The following is an 18,995-nucleotide window of genomic DNA, read 5'->3' on the forward strand; positions in this document are numbered from 1 at the left end:
AAAGCCAGAACATGAGTTGTACTCTCCCCTTTTCCCTGCTCTCTTGGCTGCCCTCAAAGATGGCAGACCCGGGAGAGGAGCCAGGGGCTCTCCAGGAAGAAGTGGTCCCATCAGCCTGGTGGTTTATGTAAGGCTCAAGACTACAGTCAAACACCATCTCCTAGAGCCTGCTTGATCTCTCCGGCATTTCTTAGTTCTTCATATTCCCACCAAATACTGAATTTACATTCACTTGCACTTTTCTCGTAGTATTGCAATAGTGAGTAGAGGAAAGAGCATGGGTTTGAAATCAGAGAGTCCTAAATCCTAGTTCCGCCATTTGGACCACGAAGAAGTTACCCATTTGTGGGCCTCAGGTTTGCTTTGAAAATCAAATAAGGTAACATAAGTGAAATGTCTATGATGCTATAGAATAGCAGGGATTTAGTTCATTTGGCATTGCTTCTGAGACTGTAAATATAAAATCTTAGGATATTTGCTTGAAATTTCACGAAGCAAGTAATATAAAGTGAGTTGCAAAGTTCTGAGAACCCCAAAGTATCCCACCTCCTTGGTGGCATTGCATTGCTGGGTCTCCGACTTTGATCTGCCCAAACTGGCAGATTCCATTTTGCATCACTTGCACTCCACCCTCACCTTTGCTGGTTTGGGAATGGATTGTGGCTAATTGTCAACGTCCCCAGAAAGTGCTTTAGGGGTACCCACTTTCCTCTGAGGATGCACACACACCCTAACATGTGAATCAGCATTTTCTATTTCTTCCTTTTTCTCGCATTGCCAGTTCCTTCCTTCACCATCCATATTTTCTGTATGGCTGTCCACGGCCAACCTCCTAGCTTCCGGAACTGAAACGGAAGCTTTGCTTTTCAGAGAGTTGTGGATTCTAATCCTAAAGATCTATCTAGCACCTCTCTTTCTCCATCTGTAAACGAGGTCGAAAAATTTGCGATAAAAATTAATTTATTTAAAAAAAAAAGAAAAAAGAAAAATTTGCGATATATACAAATACCGAATCACCGGCTGTACACCTGAAGCTCATGAAATGTTGTGTGTCATTGATAGCTCAACTAAACCAACAATCCCCCCCCATCCTATTTAGTCAATAAAGCGCCAAGAGAGGGTGCTTAAAGGTGACGCATCATCACACGAGGGAAGGCCTTACTCTTCCGGGCGGTCGTGGCTTTGCGGCGGTCGGGCCCTTTAAGGACGGCGGTGACGCCGCGGCCAGCCTACGCGCCCTCCCCCGGGCCCGGACGAGGGGGTGGGCGTGGCTCCCCAACCCGGAACTGACGGCTGCGCGCAGCCGGCGCCGCCAATCCGCGTCCCGGAAGGAGTGAGCCTGCGGCGCCTGAGCGAGTGAGTGAAAGCGGCGCCGCCCGCCGGCGGCTGGCGCGGCCGAAGCCGGGCGTCCTCCGCCTCCTCCCTTTCGGGTCCCCCGGAGAAAGCGGGCGAGCTGCTCGCGGCCGCGCTGCGCTTCCCGGCGCGTCTGTCCCCCGAGTAGGGCCTCCCCTCCGCCGCCGCCCGCGCGTGTCCGTGGCCGGCCGTGCGGCTGCGCCCACCCTCGCGGTCGCGTCCCTGGCCCCAGCCCCTGCCCGGTCGGCCGCCGCTCCTCCGCTGCCACCGCTGCCGGCACCATGGGCAGTGAGCAGAGCTCCGAGGTCGAGAGCCGACCCAACGATCTGAACTCCTCAGGTCGGTGTCCTAACTGCCACCCTCCTCCAGCTGGCCCCGTCTGCTTGCCGAGGGGCTGCCTCCCCGCCTCGTGGGCACCGGGACCGCGGACACCGACGCACAGAGAGCCCCGCCCTGCTCGTTTTCTTGAAAAGAGCGAAAACGGCCACCGTCTGTCCTAGCCGCCGCTCCCCCGATGGGAGCGAGTGCCCGAGACTGCGAGCTAAACCAGCCTGTGCGCTCGTGCCCGCGATTTACGGGGGAAACAGCTGTTTCTCCCAGCTCCGCCTCCTCTTTAAAAGGCGACCGGGTTAGCGTTTGGCGCGGGTACTCGGGGCGGGCCCGGGGTGATGGGGCTCGCGCCGCGGATGGGTCCTAGGCGGGGCCTTCTGAACGCTTCCTTCTGAAAGCGGGTCCTAGACGCTCCTCTTCAGAGGGGTGTGCGACAGGTGTGCGACAGGTGTGCAATCGCTTCGGACCCTTGGGTGCGAACATCTCCAGAAGCTGCATTTTCCCTTGAGGTGTCTCCACTCCCTTTCTAATATTAGAGGAACCGGGCAGCACCGTAGGCTCTTGGTGTTTCTCTTTATTCTTCGCGCTAACGTAGTTTTAAGATTTCTCCCAACGCTTGAGGTAGGAATGGGAAGATTATTGCGCTAGGAATATAGTAAGCATTCAGTAAGTGAAACAGCTGAGGTCTATTTGAGAATCATATGCCCCCCCCCTTTTTTTTTAGCCACAAATCCTAGGACAAGTGGTACTGCTCTGGGTACACTAGAGTTGCTAATCCAAACGGGATTAAATGTGGAGCCTAGATATAAACTATTAGCTTCAGGTGTACGATCTAGTGATTTGATACTTGTATGTATTATGACATTTTAGGCCCTGTTTTACAGGAGAAAGAGAGATGCTAGATAGAATTAAAATCCACAACTTTTTTTTTTTTTTTTTAAGATTTTATTTATTTATTCATGAGATACACAGAGAAAGAGGGGGCGGGGCAGAGACACAGGCAGAGGGAGAAGCAGGCTCCATGCAGGGAGCCTGACGCGGGACTCCATCCCGGGTCTCCAGGATCACGCCCTGGGCCCAACGCAGACGCTAAACCGCTGAGCCTCCCAGGGATCCCCACACAACTGTCTTTCAATACGCAGAACTGTTCTCTGCCTGGTAGGATCTGTAGTTCAGAAAAGTAGAAGCCGGCAGATCTAGGGTTATTCCACCCTGAAGTGTGTCCTTCACGACTAGTTCAGACCCTCATTTGGAGGATAGATTGGCACAGCTTCTAATGGTGAGCAGCATCTCTTAGCTTTGCTACATTGTGCTATTTCCTTGGGAAACCCAGACTATTTTATCTGTTACAGAAAATACAGTAATAGTTGTCACCCTTTATTTCTTTGCCTATATGTCAGTCTAGAAGCGTATTTGAGGGGAAGAAGTGTGGCATCTTTTTAATATGCTTGCTCACCTCCTGACCCAATAGCATGAACTCGAATTAGTACGGTAGCATGCTGACCAATAGCATAGGTTAGAATTTGCAGAGTCCCCTGTGCTAAGTAGTTTCACATGCATCCGCATTTAATTCTTATAGCCCCATTTTACAGGTAAGGTGATAGAGATTAGCTAGAACCTAGTGAAATCTGTTTTCCCCTGGGGTCTGGGGGAGAAGAAATCACTTAATTTGTAGCAGAAAAGATTTCTGGCTTGGGATTTGTGAAATATTAGGTAAATTACCAAATGAGATTAAGAGGCACTTCTTGAAGAGCAGTAAAAGCAGAGATTCTAAAAGAGTGAATGCCAAGCCCTGGAAACTCTGGCCTCCAGGAGGACTCTGTGGCATCCCTCCGTTAACCTTTGAGACATGACTACGATGAGCTTGCAAATACTACCTTCTAGAAGGTAAACCACTTTAAAGGTTTATTCTTGCCCTAACCAGGAGGATATTTGAGGAGAGGAGGATATTTTGGTCTAGGAAGTTGTTGGTAGTTGGAATCCTTCCTACCAATGCTTTACTTTCTCTCAAGGGACCTGAAATTGACCAGCTGCTAGCAGTCCTACAAATTTCTGAATTTGGCCTCAGCCTAAAAGGGACCTCTACTATTTATTTATGCCCTTTTTCGACTAATGCCTATAACTGTAAGAGTGAGGGGTCTGTGCCTCAGGAATAGACCCATCGTATAGGGTTGAGAACCAGGATTTTTTACCCCCCATGAGTAGGATCTATTAAAAGTACCTGGCTTGCTGTGATAAGGTGGCTAGACAGTTTGCAACCTCAGTTTCACAGGGATGGACCACATACACCAATATCCTATACATCTCCTTTTCTAGCACTGTTGACCTTGGGCAGGTAACAGCCAAATTTTGTACTCTCATTTTCTCATTGGTAAAATAGGGACAATGAAAAAAAAATAGGGACAATGGGGATCCCTGGGTGGTGCAGTGGTTTAGCGCCTGCCTTTGGCCCAGGGCGCCATCTTGGAGACCCGGGATCGAATCCCACGTCGGGCTCCCGGTGCATGGAGCCTGCTTCTCCCTCTGCCTATGTCTCTGCCTCTCTCCCCCCTCTCTGTGACTATCATAAATAAATAAAAATTAAAAAAAAAAGGCCAGTCTTCAGTAAAAAAAAAAAATAGGGACAATGTCAGGAGAACCAAAGAAGTAAAAATTTAAAACAATCTACCTATATTTTTGTGTGTTGAACAGTAAGATATTTTTAATTACAAAAGGAATTTCATACATGTTATAGGGTCCTTTAACGTTTGACGGTTTTTTAGTCGAAAATAGAGGTCTCCCATGATTCATTGCCACCTTTCCAGCCCGCGCTGCGGGGTAAGTGCAGTTAGCATTTCTTTTTGTGTAAAAATACATGTTTTTTTTTTTTAAGATTTTATGTATTTATTCATGGGAGACACACAAAGAGAAGCAGAGACACAGGTGGAGGGAGAAGCAGGCTCCATACAGGGAACCCTACATGGGACTTGATCCTGGGTCTCCAGGATCAGGCCGAAGGCCAAACGTGGCGCTAAACCACTGAGCCACCTGGGATGCCCCTAAAAATACATTTTTTAATGAATGTACTCAAAACAGCTTTGGTGAGACACAGGGGGCAACTAACATGGAGCTCCTGAGCAGTGTAACTTTATTTTCAGTGACCCCTTCTCCAGCGAAGCATAGAGCCAAGATGGACGATATTGTGGTTGTAGCTCCAGGCTCCCAGCCCTCAAGGAACGTTAGCAATGATCCTGATGTCATCAAGTTGCAAGAGATTCCAACCTTCCAGCCGCTTTTGAAAGGTAAGAACTTGGCTTTTGTCTTATCTGGACCTGCCAGAAATGTTTGCGTAGCCACACTAATCTTCCCAGAGAGCTATGTGCCTTCCTCATCTCCTTTAGGTCTTTGCTTAAATGGCATCTTCTTGGTGAAGCCTTTGGCTGCCCTGTTTAGAATTGCAACCCTTTTTGCTATTTTTCCCTGTAATAGTTAATCACCGTTGATCTGCTGCATAGTTTACTTATTTGTTTACAGTCTGTGTTTCTCTGTTAGAATGTGGGCTCTGTGATGGTAGGAACTTTCTGTGTTTTGTGCACTGTCGAATCATAGCACCTGAAATAGAGCATAGTATAAAGTAGGTACTGAGTAACTGCATGAATGAATGATGTTGGAGTTGGCCTTTACCTGTATATTTATACGAAAAGATTTTTCACTGTTATTTGTGGTCTGAACTATGGGTTGACTAGTTCAGATCCATAAAATGTCTATAATCATAGATAAACTTAGAATTAATCCTGACAACCATTTTGTATGAGAGTGGAGGGTATATATGAGAGGATTAGCATATATTGATCAGTGTATACTGAGATTAGAGTTACCTTTTTCTATTTTTACTTTTTAAAGATTTATTATAGAGAGAGCACACACATGTGAGCATGTGCAAGCAGGGGGAGGGGCAGGGGAAGAGGGAGATAAGCAGATTCCCTGAGGAGTGAGGAGACAGACTAGGGGCTTGATCCCAGGACCCCTGGATCATGACCTGAGCCAAAATCAAGAGTCAGATGCTCAACCGACTGAGCCACCCAGGCACCCCAGAGTTACCTTTTAATATGAATTGTATTATTCATTGGATAATTTTTAATTATCAAATTTTATCAAAAGCGGTAAATGATAATTTCATTACATATTTTTATGTTACATGTTTTTGTTAATAAATTTATCTTATGATGTCATATCCATTAAAGAAGTAGTGGCAATGACTTTGTGTTAACTAAATGGGGTTTCTATTATAAGAATCCCTCTTTTTGTCTCTTTTCCTCCAGAAGATTAGGAAATAGAAATGAACATAAGGCCCTGGTTTACTTAACCTGGTACAACATAGTATAAAACTTCTTGCGTTTATGCAGCTATTTGTATTGGAAGGTACCCTCCTCCACACACATACAAACACATGTCATCCCTTTAATCCTTACATAGTTAAATATGTTTGAATGATTTGTGTCAGATCGGACACCTCACAGGTAGAGAGGTTGAAGTTGAACCTTCTTCAATGATGTCAAATACTAGTTACACTATTCCACACTGTACCTAAAAAAACAAAAATAAAAGAGTCCTATATCATCTCATTCTGCCCCACACATCGTCTGCTTTCCAGGTGAGGAAATAAAAGATTTCGGTCTTTTCCCAGAGGCCTCAGTGTTCGACTTTGCAAACTGCTTTGGTTCTTATGTGAAAAAACACATTACATCTTGTTGCAAGTCTTAATAGTTTTCATTATTTTGAGGGATAACGTGATTCTCCAAAAAAGCCAGCATTAATGAAATTTCCATCTCCACATGTCCCTGTACAATCAGATTAGAAGACAGCCAGATTTAATGAATCTGTAGAAACTTAGAGGTGGACACTTGTGTTTTGTGCTCCAGCCCTCCCAGACATGCATGTAGTACTGCCCAGATTCGTAGTGTCACGCCTCTGCTTCCTGTTAGCTATGTCCTCCCATAGTCCTTCTAGTCCTGGGTGAGGCCTGATGTGACCAGCATTTGTCCTCACTTTAGGCAGACTAAAAACAAGCAAGAACAAAAACCAAAAACTCCCAGCATTTTGAGATATATTTAATAATTTCCTGGAATGTTTCTTTTCTAAGCATTCGAAATAATTCTTATTTTATGGCAGTGGATTGACTAGTAGAGAAAGTATCGAGGAGAAGGCTTGGAAACCAACCTCAGATTGATTGATTTTAATTTTTTAAATTTTTATTTATTTCTAAAGATTTTATTTATTTATTCATGAGAGATAGAGGCAGAGACACAGGCAGAGAGAGAAGCAGGCTCCATGCAGGGAGCCCCACGTGGGACTTGATCCCAGGGTCCTCAGGACCAGACCCCCCCCCCCCCCCCCCCCCCCCGCCACCCGCAGAAGGCTGCGCTAAACCACTGAGCCCCTGGGGTTGCCCCCAATCAGATTTAAAATCATCATTGGGAACTCTAGAAGTGAATGACTACAGTGCAGTTGGACTTGGTTGCATTGATACCTGGATTTAAATTGGGACTTGGCTACCCACTGGTCATGTAGCCCTGACTTTGTTTTTCACCTCTTTGGACCTTGGTTGTTGAGAACATTGAGAATAGATGTGAGAGAGAGGAAGACTGCTGAGGGGCAGGTTGCAGTTAAGAGGTGATTTGGGATTTGGCTAAAAATGGTGGAGAAATTAGTTGATAAGGGTGGCATGAAAATAGAAATGGCAACACGTGGCAGGAGCCAGACTGCAGGGAACAAAAAAAAAGCCAGGAATCATTTAAGTGAGTGCTTGTGTTTCACTGGTGAAAGAGGAAACCTCTTAGTGATTAGAAGGCAGAGGGGACAGTTGGGTGGAAATAATAAGTATAATTATGATAATAGTAGGATCTAACCCCTCCCCTCCCTCCTGTACTTCAGCATGATGTTGTTATTCTTCCCGTTTTATAGATTAAAACATTAAGGTTCACAGAGCAGAATTCATTATCTCGAATCCCATGGCTCTAAGTGATAGCCCCTCTAAAGATGGCATCAAGACATGGAGTTTTTAACTGTTTTGTTTTGCACGTGGAATAAGACTGTTTCCAAGTCTAGCAAAGCCAATTATAAAGATCACTAGGCTGAAAAAGAAAATAGGGTGATGAGTGTAAGGTTGTTTGGATTTTTAGGTGCAGCATTTGTTGCAGAGCCTCCTGCTTTGACATTGTTCTGCCTGGTAATTTAAAGGCCTGCCGTCTGCCTGCTGGGCTGCTGGAGGGGCCACTCATCACTGCTGCCTTTATACTCTAATCTCTTTTTTTCACCCTTTACTGCTTTCAAGATGAGGCTATTTCTCAAAGTAGTAAAAAAGGCCACACAGTGAGGGCTGTGCCCCCCAGGTTTGATTTCAGAAAGCTTTTTATTCAAGTTAATGACAGTTTATTCTTTCAAAACAATATATTCAAGTATTACAGAGTTCACTATTGTTCCATAACGTCATGTGATGTAGTGCTAATGCTGGTGGGTGATCTGCAGATCCCAGTAGCTGGGCGAGTTTGGGGCTATTCGTATGACTGAGGTAATGTTTGCATTTTTAATAAGCAAGCAGATTCTTTCCTTGGTCTTAACCCTTTTGGATAAATATGCCAGAGTATAATTTGTGCTCTAGTATACTGGTGCCAAATATCTGTTCCTCTTTTTATTTAAACCAAAAGAATTTCTATTTTTCATAGCAATCTCTGAATTAGCAATTATTTTGAAGTGTAAAGTATTTGCTATAAAATGAAAAATTAAAAAATTATAAGTAGTAATAAATGGCCACAACAGAACACAAAAGCAAAATGTAGATTTGATGCAAATTAGATTCCTGGGGTTAAACAAGCCCTATAAATCTCTTACTTGAAATTCAGCCTCTTATATTTTTTAGTGAATTGCATGATTTTATGTCAGTGTATAGAAATGAAATATTCATAAGAGAAATGAAAAATTGATATTTTATATGTAAAAGTTATAGAATTATCAGGAGTTCATCATCCTGATGATGAATATATGCATACACACACCCCCACACACAGAGGCATGTATGCGCACATATGACCTTCTTTACAACTTATGATTCTTTACTGACTCTGGATATAAGGTAAGATTGTCCTGCTGCCTAAGGAGGAGACTGTCCTTGTTACCAGCAAAGAAAGTCAAACATATACAGGGTAGATGCTTAAGTGATACTAAGCAGCTTTGTTGGGAGTTTGGTTGTTGAGAACATGATGTATGTGTAGTAGATTTTGACAGTGAAAAGAAAAAAGCCTGGGGCCCTTCTTGGTGGAACAGAATCTCATGAAATAGCAGTGAAGGCTCCCAAATCATATGGAACATTGAGAATTAATGCATGAGGCTGGAGCTGGGAAGGAATGAATCAATGGAAAAGGGTGGTGAGGAGAACATGAGGGAGCTGCATTTCAAATGACCAGTTTATTCACATCTTTCTCACCCATTCATCTTTTAGCCAGACAAATAAAGGTGGAGAGTCTTTGCGTTCATCAGACACCTGTCTCTGCCAGCTGTCAGACCTTATCTCTGTTTTGGAAATAGGATGCCAAAGGAGAGGATGGGAGAATGGATTTTCGAGCTTGGTCTTCTCTGAATGGCATAAAGGTGACCTCTAAGGCCAGGTTTGATCCTGAGAGTCTATTTTACCCCAAATACTATATTTGAAAAGTTGATGATGTGTTCCCAATTACCTTCTAGATGATTTGTCTATGTAATACCTCTTCTCTTCAGTTAACCTTTTAAACATGGCTGTTAGCCAGAAGAGCTGAAGTACTAGGCGAGTGATCCCTTAAATCAGTTGAGAAGGCAGAGCCATTTTGCAAGAGCAGCCTGACTTTTTTCCTCATTTCACTGTGCATCTGTGCGTGTATCCATACTTGTTTCTTTCCATCAAATCTGAGAGCGAGTATGTCAGTACCTTTCTCCAAAACTTAATGCCTTTTCATTTCATTTTTTTCTCCATTTGCTGAGACTTTGCTTCTGTACTTTCTTTGAATTTAGCATCTAGCTTAGTAAGCCTCTTTCCTCTTGCCAATTTACAGTTCTTCCCATCTTTTTTTTTTTTTTAATTTATTTATTGAGAGAGTAAGTGAGCACGTGAGTGAGCGGGGGCTGGGGGCAGAGGCAGAGGGAGAGAGATAATCTCAAGTGGACTCCAATCTGGAGCACCACGCAGAGCTCTCTCAGGACCCTGACATCATAGCCAGAGCTGAAATCAAAGAGTTGAATGCTCAATGGACTGACCTACCCAGGCTCCACATAGATTTTTCCCATCTTTTAAATGGAAGAGACAAAAATACCTTCTTTTGACTCCATTTCCTCTCTTGCTACCATGCTTTCTCTTATCTCTGCTGCCAGATTTACTGACTACATGGCCACTACATGCTGTCACCACATCCTTTCTACCTCTTCCATTCTTGAGGTTCTATGGTCTGGCTCTCACATATACTTCATTAACATTTGTTTTGGAAGGTTATTTTGAAGTCGTCTCTTTCCATGCCTAAAGTTTTTCTCAGTCCCCATTCTTTTCCATATTTGAGTTTCCATCCTACTTAAACTTGCAGCTTTACGATCCACCCCCACATTGTGTTTTATTTTTTTGGTCTCATGGCCTAATGCTTTTTTGAAGAATTGAGGTCTTAAGAGTTTTATTTTAGAATATAGACATCTAGATGATTCTAAGCCTTCATCATCAGCTTCAGCTTTTTTTAAAAAGATTTTATGTATTTTAAAAAAAGATTTTATGTATTTATTTGAGAGATTGAGAGCAAGCAGAGGGAGGAACAGAGGGAGAGAACAAGCAGACTTTGTGCTGAGCACACAGTCCAATGTGAGGCTCTCAATCCCAAGACCCTGAGATTCTGACCTCAGCCAAAAATTAAGGGCCAGACACTTAACCAGCTGAGCCACCCAGGTGCCCCTCAGCTGCAAACTTCTTGTCCATTTCTCCAACTGGTCAATACAACCAAGTGTTGTATTTTTAATTCAGCATGCCCCATCTTCCACCTATGTATGTATTGGTTCCTTTATTCAACAAGCATTTATAGGACCTTATTTTATTAGGTGAATGAGACACATTCGTGTACACTTAAAAAGAATGTGTTCTTCAGTTGTTGGGTATAATGTTGTTTTTTTTTTAAAGATTTATTTATTTATTCATGATCGAGAGAGGCAGAGACACAGGCAGAGGGAGAAGCAGGCTCCATGCCGGGAGCCTGAAGCGGGACTCCATCCGGGCCAAAGGCAGGCGCTAAACCGCTGAGCCACCCAGGGATCCCCTATTGTCGGGTATGATGTTTTACATCAAAGTGTGATTGATGGTATTTAATTAGTTCTACCATTAAAGGTGTTAAAATCTCCAGCTGTGTTGTGTTGGTCTATGCCTTTTGTATTTTGGAGAGCTTGTTATTAGGCATTCACACGCTGATGTTTATTATATTGACCCTTTTATTATTATGAAATTGTCCTTCTATCTGTGGCATTATCTCCTATCTTGAAGTCTGTTTTGTCTTATGTTAATATATTTTCTCATACTTATTGTTTGCATAGTATGTATCTTTTTCCATTCTTTTATTTATGTATATTTTTATCTATTGTGTCTTTAAAGTGCATCTCTTTTAGACAGCATTTGGTTGAGTCTTCTGTACCTATGCTGGCAGTCTGTCTTTTAATTGGGGTATAAATTGATATAGTTGTATTTAGGTCTACCATTTGGTTTTTGTTTTCTATTTGTGTGGTCTGCTTTTGGTTTCTCCCTTTTGCTGACTTTTTGGATCAACTGAATTTTTTTAGTATTCCATTTTAATTCCTCTATTAACTTCTTTAGTTGTAATTTTTTGCATTATTTTTTTAGTGGTTACTCTAGCGATTGTAATACACATTTTTTTTTTAAGATTTTATTTTTAAGCGATCTCTCCACCCAGTGTGGGGCTTGAACTCCCAACACCAAGATCAAGGGTCACATGCTCTATCAACTGAGCCAGTCAGGTGCCCCATTAAACACATCTTTAACACCATAGTCCACATAGAGTTAATATTGTGCCACTTTGCATGAAGTGTAAGACCCTTTCAGTGATGTGGTTCCATTTACCCCACTTCTCTGTGCTATAGTTGTCATATTAGTGCATCTCCATATGCTAGGAATCCCATATATAAATTAGTAAATTATATTTATATATAAATTAAATATAGACAAAATTTGTTATTGTAGTATGTAAAATAATTGTATATATTTGACAATAATATATTTTAAACACATACCTTTTTTTACAATCACATATCTTTTAAAGAAATTAAAAACTGTATGTAATGATATGTCTCCCCATATTTACCATTTCCAGAATTCTTTTTTTTTTTTTCCCATTTCCAGAATTTTTAGTCCCTTTCTGTAGATTCAGGTTTCTCTTTGATGTCACTTATTTTAGTCTAAAGACCTTCTTGTAGCATTTCTTATAGTGTAGATCACCTGGAAACAAATTTTATTTTTATTTATGTAAAGATAAATTTCTGCTCAGTTTTTGCCCAGTTTGATTATAAAATTTTCCCCCCCTTTTTTGGGTAAGTTTTTGAGGAGATACTGTGGACTCTGTGAAGTCTCATTTCTCAACACGCTTTCTCCTTCACTGGTTATAATATCCATTGCTGTTTCTTATTTGGATTAATTATACAGAGACAGTTGCCAAATAGTTATTTTTTTTCTACCTTTACCATTCCTTCTACATTTAGTAGTTTGCATTCTGCCATCAGGAAGAACTTTATTGTCTCTCCATTTATTTATTCATGTACTTATTTAAGTCTATGTGGAATGGCGAATTCTTGTTTTATTCGATTAGTTATAATCTGTGACAATCACTATTTTTAATCTCAAAATGCTCCAAATTTAGGGGTGCCTGGCTGGCTTAGTCAATGGTGTGAGCAGCTCTTGGTCCTGGGGTTGTGGGTTCGAGTCCATGTTGGGTGTAAAGATTACTTAAAAATATAAAATCTTAAAAAAACTCCAAATTTATCCAGTTGGAACATTGTTAGTGTAGCTCACTGTGTCCTTCTGACATATTCTCATTATTATTTGAACGTGTTCTTGTTTTCTGGCACAAATAATGTTTCAGACTTTTCTTGCTCTTCCTTGGCCCCAGCCTTAGAATCAGGCATTTCTCCAGGAGCCCTGGTTATTATAGTGGAGAGTAGGATTTAAAACCAGTCTAAGGCATTCTCAGTGGGTTTAGCAAGGAAATATATGTATGTGTATATACATAATACACACTTACATGTATTTTTGTATTTATATATATTGAAAATGCTAAATTAATAATAATGTGTTCCAAGTTAATGATCTGTAGGTTTATAGTCTTTATCAAATACTTTGGCTATTATTTCTTCAAGTATTTTTTTGCCCCCACTCCTTCTGTTTGTGGAACTGCATTTTCTGTGTTAAACCACTTGATGTTTCATAGGTCTGATCACTGGTGAACCTTTCTTTTTTTCTTTTTTTCTTTCTTTCTTTCTTTCTTTCTTTCTCTCTCTCTCTCTCTCTCTCTCTTTTTTTTTTTTTTTTTGGTCTCTTTCCTTTCTGTACTTATTTTGGATAATTTTATTGCTGTGTTTCTAGGTTTAGTGATCTTTTTTTTTTTCTGTCTTGTCTATACTGTTCTTAATTCCATCCAAAGAATTTTAAATTACAGATCATTGTATTTTTCAACTTTAGATGTACCTACCCGCCTTTTAAAAAAGTCTTCATTTCCTTGCTTATGCTTTCCTCTACTTATTGAACATGAAGAGTGTGTTTATAATAATATTTTAACTGCTAGTCCATCATTTCTGGATCTGTTTTTTATTGAATGAAGTTTCTCTGTATCACAGGTCACATTTTCCTACTTCTTTGCATGCCTGGAAATTTTTTTATTGTATGCCGAGTATTTGATATTTTGTGTTTCTGGGTGCTAGAGTTTGCTTTATTTCTTTAAAGTATTTTGGACTTTATTCTGCATAAAGTTACTTGTAATCAGCTTAATTCTTTTTGACTTGCCTTTATGTTTTGTCAGGGCTTATCCAGAGAAGTCTTTAGTCACATTTAACTGAGCCTCACTACTAAGGCAGTACCCTTCTGAGTACTTTACCTGTTGCCCACGTATTATGAAGTCTTCACCCTGGCAGATAGGAATATGAAATGTTCTTTACCTTATGTGAATTTTAGAAGTTGTTTGGCCTCCTGCTTTCCTATAGTTCTTTCTCCAGCCGGAGAAATTTTACCTCATACATTCACAGCTTAGAGTGCAGCCAGAGATCCAGGGTACCCTCTGCAGTTCTTGAATACTCTTTTATTGAGCTCTCTCCTTTCTTAGATTCTGTTGCATAAACTCTGATCCCTTAGTCTCTCCAAACTCCACATTCTCTCTCTTGAATGCAGAGTCCAGTGGGCTCTTTATGGATATCCCACCCTGGTCTGCATCCTGGAGACTGCTTTTGAGTAATAGTCTGGAGAAATGATAGGACTCCCTTGTTTTCCTTCTCAGGGATCAAAGCCCTACACTGCCTGTGATACAGCATCTGAAAAGAATGTATCATATATTTGGTCTGGTTTCTAGTTGTTTATGATGAGAAGGCATAATAGCAGTTATGTTTATGATGAGAAAGCACAATAGCAGTTAATCCTTCATGAGTAGAAGCAGAAATCCTCAAAAAAAAAAGTGCTTTGTAGTCTTTATTTTTTCTCCATCACCACTTCTGTTTTACTTAAGCACTTCATGCCAACAGCTTTTGATTACTACATTGGTCATTCGTTTCTGTAGTCTACAGTTGACTCTTGAACAGTGTGTCAGAGGCAAAATCGATGTATAACTTTTGATTTCCCCACCCCCAAAATGTAATTACTAATAATGTTCTGCTTTTTTTCCTCCTAATAATGTTGTTGGCCAGAAGCCTCACCAAAAACATAAACTGCCGACTAACACGTATTTTTGTTATATATATTATATATCGTATTCTTATATAAAAAAAAGTAAGCTAGAGAAAAGAAAATGTAATTAAGAAATTCATAGGGGGGATCCCTGGGTGGCGCAGCGGTTTGGCGCCTGCCTTTGGCCCAGGGCGCGATCCTGGAGACCCAGGATCGAATCCCACATCAGGCTCCCGGTGCATGGAGCCTGCTTCTCTCTCTGCCTATGCCTCTGCCTCTCTTTCTCTCTGTGACTATCATAAATAAATAAAAATTAAAAAAAAAAAGAAATTCATAGGGAAGAGAAAATATATTTACAGTACTGTGTTTATTGGGAAAAAAATCCAAATCTAAAGTAGACCTGCAGGGGCAGCCCCTGTGGCGCAGTGGTTTAGCGCCGCCTGCAGCCCAGGGCATGATCCTGGAGACCCTGGATCGAGTCCCACGTCAGGCTCTCTGCATGGAGCCTGCTTCTCCCTCTGCCTGTGTCTCTGCTACTCTCTCTCTCTCTGTATCTCTATGAATGAATAAATAAATAAAATCTTAAAAAAAAAAAATAAAGTAGACCTGCACAGTTCACACTTGTGTTGTCCAAGGGTTGACTGTAGTGATAAACACCTGCCAGGTGTTTGGCAGTGTTCCAGATAGTAGAGCTATTGAAGAATATAAGACACAGTTGCTGCCCTTAAGGAGCTTATAGTTTTAGTTTTGTGAGTAATTTAGATAGATAAGTAATTTACAATAATATACTCTGAGTAATAGTGGCCACATGCCCAAAAGATTAGACATGCATGAAAAAGAGAATCATTAACTTGCCCTGGGAATTTGGGGCAGGCTTCACAGAGGAAGTAATACTTGAGTTGGGCTTGAGGGATGTGGATTCATGGCTTAAAGGATCTTCCATATAAACCAAAAATTATAATTAGAAGATGCCAAAACAATTCTTGACCAAAATTATACCTGGGATGTGCTGCTTTGATTTTCTTTTATTACTCCAGATACCCATATATATGCAGGTTACATTCTAATTTTTTTTTTTACATTCTAATTTTAATTTTAAGCCATATTAGACATTAACTTACTGGAATAATTACCTATTACTTTATATACTGTTATTCTTTTTGTTTTTTTTTTAACTTTTAATTTGTGTTATATTATGAATTTTTAAAATTTTTTTTTAATTTATTTATGATAGTCATACAGAGAGAGAGAGAGAGAGAGAGAGAGGCAGAGACACAGGCAGAGGGAGAAGCAGGCTCCATGCACCGGGAGCCCGACATGGGATTTGATCCCGGGTCTCCAGGATCGCGCCCTGGGCCAAAGGCAGGCGCCAAACTGCTGCGCCACCCAGGGATCCCTAATTTGTGTTATATTATGAATTTAAACTAGGTATACTATAGGTGGTTTACTTTAGCTAGTACCCAAGGATTTATCTTTCTAAGCAATGTCATTTCCTGGATAAGCTAGCTGATTATTCCTGGAATATGACAATAAAAACAGATGTGTGTATTTCTTTTTTTTAAGATTTTATTTATTTAAAAAAAAAATAAAAATAAAAAAAAAAAAAAAAAAAAAAAAAAAAAAAGATTTTATTTATTTATTTGAGATAGAGAATGAGAGAAAGCTCAAGCAGAGGCCAGAGTGAGAGGGAGCAGCAGACTCCCCACTGAGTAGGGAGCCTGATGTTCAATCCCAAGATCCGGGATCATGACCTGAGCCAGAGGCAAACGCTTTAACTGACTAAGCCACCCAGGCACCCCCGATGTATGTATTTCTTCTTAAGGCTCTGGTTTGTTGGTAGTTTTTGCTAAGTGACAGCCTGGAAACATTCCAAAGTTGAATAATGTAAAATTCTGTTAGTCATCTCCCAATTTTTCTACTTTTCCAAAATCACATATAAAAATTCTTTTACGTTTAAGCATTAGCATTTGATGGAATGCCAAGGTTTAAAGGTGTTCCCAGAATTTAAAAAAATTCCATTTCCCCCCACTCCCTACCCCAGTTTTAACTGATTATAGGAAAGATTAGTTTTTCTATTCTGGGCAAAAGTGAAAGTCATATACTCTTTTTAGAACCAGATGTTATATTTATTTATTCATTTAACCAAATTCATTGACCTTTTGCTGTTTATCAGATATTTTTAGGCTAGAGATACAAAAACAAAAAAAATTATTTCTTCCTATGAAGAGCTGACAGTCTAGTGTGGGAAACTATATCCTTAACAGATAATTGTGATTCGATGCGGTAAGTGCTTATAAAGTATAAAGCTTTAGGGAATCCAAAGAGTAGAATAACTTATTCTGAGAGGCAGGAATGCTTGACTAGAACAACTTAGAAGAGTTTATATTTGTGTTCCTGATAGTGATTACTTCCAAAGCTCTATTACGCATAAAAAAGCCACATGAAGAAACTTTTTTAAAAATGCTGATTTTTAAAGCCCCAAACTTAGAAAATGTTAAAGTAGCATTCCAGGTGATTCACTTTGGAAAACACTGATCTTAGCACTTGATCTTAGCCAAAAGGCGGCAAAGCTATGAGCTAGATGTTTTAGAATTTAAATACTGCTTGAGATCACAGAAGTGTTAGATCATTCAACTAAATGATTTTAGATATTTTTTAAGAGATGTTATCAAGAGTATTTTGGAATATGTCATTAGGTTTTTACTAATTTTAGATGAACTCCAGTGTTAAAACCGATTCACATTTAATGCCTGTACATTAAATTTTGGACTCATTGAGAATTCATTACTTGTAGAAGAATTTAAAAGTCACTGGGTTTTGGTAATGTTTAAATATTTTTTTCCCATGAAAATTTCAGTTTCACAGAAAGGCAATGAAATGCAAAGTATTATTTTAAAGAATAAATTTGGATAGATAATTATTTGCCTCATACGAGCTAATGAAAATCATTAACAGAAGATTCTAACACATTTCTAAGTGTGTTTACCCACAGAAAGTGTCAGTAAGCAAATACATATAAACAAAAATGGGGTTTTGAGTTGCAAGATTTTTGGAACAGCATATCATAATTGGGCATTGGTTCTTCATTTCTCCTTTTTAACTAAGGACTTTTGTCTAACTTAGAGTTAAAATATTAGTATTTTTTATTTCAGTAAATCTTATACTAATATTAATGTTTACCAGCCTCAAGGGAAGGAAAAAGAAAGATCCTGCTGAGAGTAAACAGCTATATAGGCCAAAGAGACATTAAAACATACTTTAATTCTAATAAATATCATAGTTCATTTTCATATTTTGCCATTTTTATCATGAGATGGCCTCCCTTTAATACTATGGAATTCAAAGTAGTCTGTTTTTAAGTAGTCTGTTTTTAACAACACTTTCGCCACTAGATGTCACTAGACTGTAACAGTTAGTAAACTGCTTGAAAATGCTACAACCTGTGGCAATATTTGCAAAGGCCTTTGCTTAATTAAATTTACTCTGTGGCATCTGGATTTCTTATAAAACCAGGTCACAGCTTGCTTCAAACACAAGCTAGTTGGAAACTATGTCAAACTTTGTGACACATGAGTAATCTATAATTAGTTATTTTGGTGTTCATCAAGACAGCAAAGGAAAAAAATTATTGCTATAGGAAACTTTTAGTGGCCTTAATATTTTTGGAGAGGAAACTCTATTTTTAGTCTATCACTGTACTCAAATATTTATTACACCAAAAATTTCTCAAGAGCTGGAATTATGTTTTAATCATCTCTAACTTCTCAGGGCCTAGCACACAAGGCTTGGCACTTGATAGGTATTCAGTAAATGTTGTAAGCATTAAGGTAGTATATAGTATATGTCATAAAGGAAATAAGCTGTGAGTCCTCTATCTCAAAAAAATCTCATTTGAGAGACAAGAATCTACAAAAAACATGGACCTAGAGCTCAGGGTAGTGTGTATGTGCCAAATGAGTACTACAGGCATTAAATTCTGTGGGATTTCAGAGGATCAGTAGCTCTTGGGGCAATGATTAGAGGTGTCCTCATGAAAGCTTACTTAGAGGTGAAAAGGGAAGGCCTGTACAAGTGAAGGAAGTAATGAGCCAAGGTTTAAGGATAGGAAAATGTGGGCAGTAGAGATTCAGAAAGGTCCTAGGTTTAAGGACTCTGAATTTAAGGCTTATACTTGGACTTAATATTTTTTAGGGGGCAAGGAACATTAAAGGATATTGGGGTGGGTGAATAATAATAGTGTGTTTTATAATGCTTTGTAATTTACAAAGCACTAACACTTGAAGGGTGAATTAAAAATTACTCTTTAATTTTAGAATGCTTCTGCTCTAAATATTAAAAATATTTTTCTTTTTTTTTAAGATTGTACTTATTTATTCATGAGAGAGACAGAGTCAGAGAC

At 39.9% G+C, this 18,995-nt stretch overlaps 1 protein-coding gene across 2 annotated transcripts in view; it reads left to right on the forward strand.

Annotated features, from left to right (window-relative positions):
* Nucleotides 1-1,251: 1,251 nt before the first annotated feature.
* The window catches only part of BORCS5 (BLOC-1 related complex subunit 5), a 94,208-nt gene continuing 76,464 nt past the window's right edge, over nt 1,252-18,995 (forward strand). The window contains exons 1-2 of one of the 2 annotated variants that reach the window (XM_041736191.1): nt 1,252-1,356; nt 4,821-4,964. In XM_041736191.1, coding sequence (XP_041592125.1) covers nt 1,356; nt 4,821-4,964 — 145 coding nt within the window. In that variant the 5' untranslated portion in view covers nt 1,252-1,355. The other variant, XM_041736190.1, reaches the window with a different exon arrangement.

Source organism: Vulpes lagopus, chromosome 21 (genome assembly GCF_018345385.1).
Source record: "Vulpes lagopus strain Blue_001 chromosome 21, ASM1834538v1, whole genome shotgun sequence".
NCBI lineage: Eukaryota > Metazoa > Chordata > Mammalia > Carnivora > Canidae > Vulpes > Vulpes lagopus.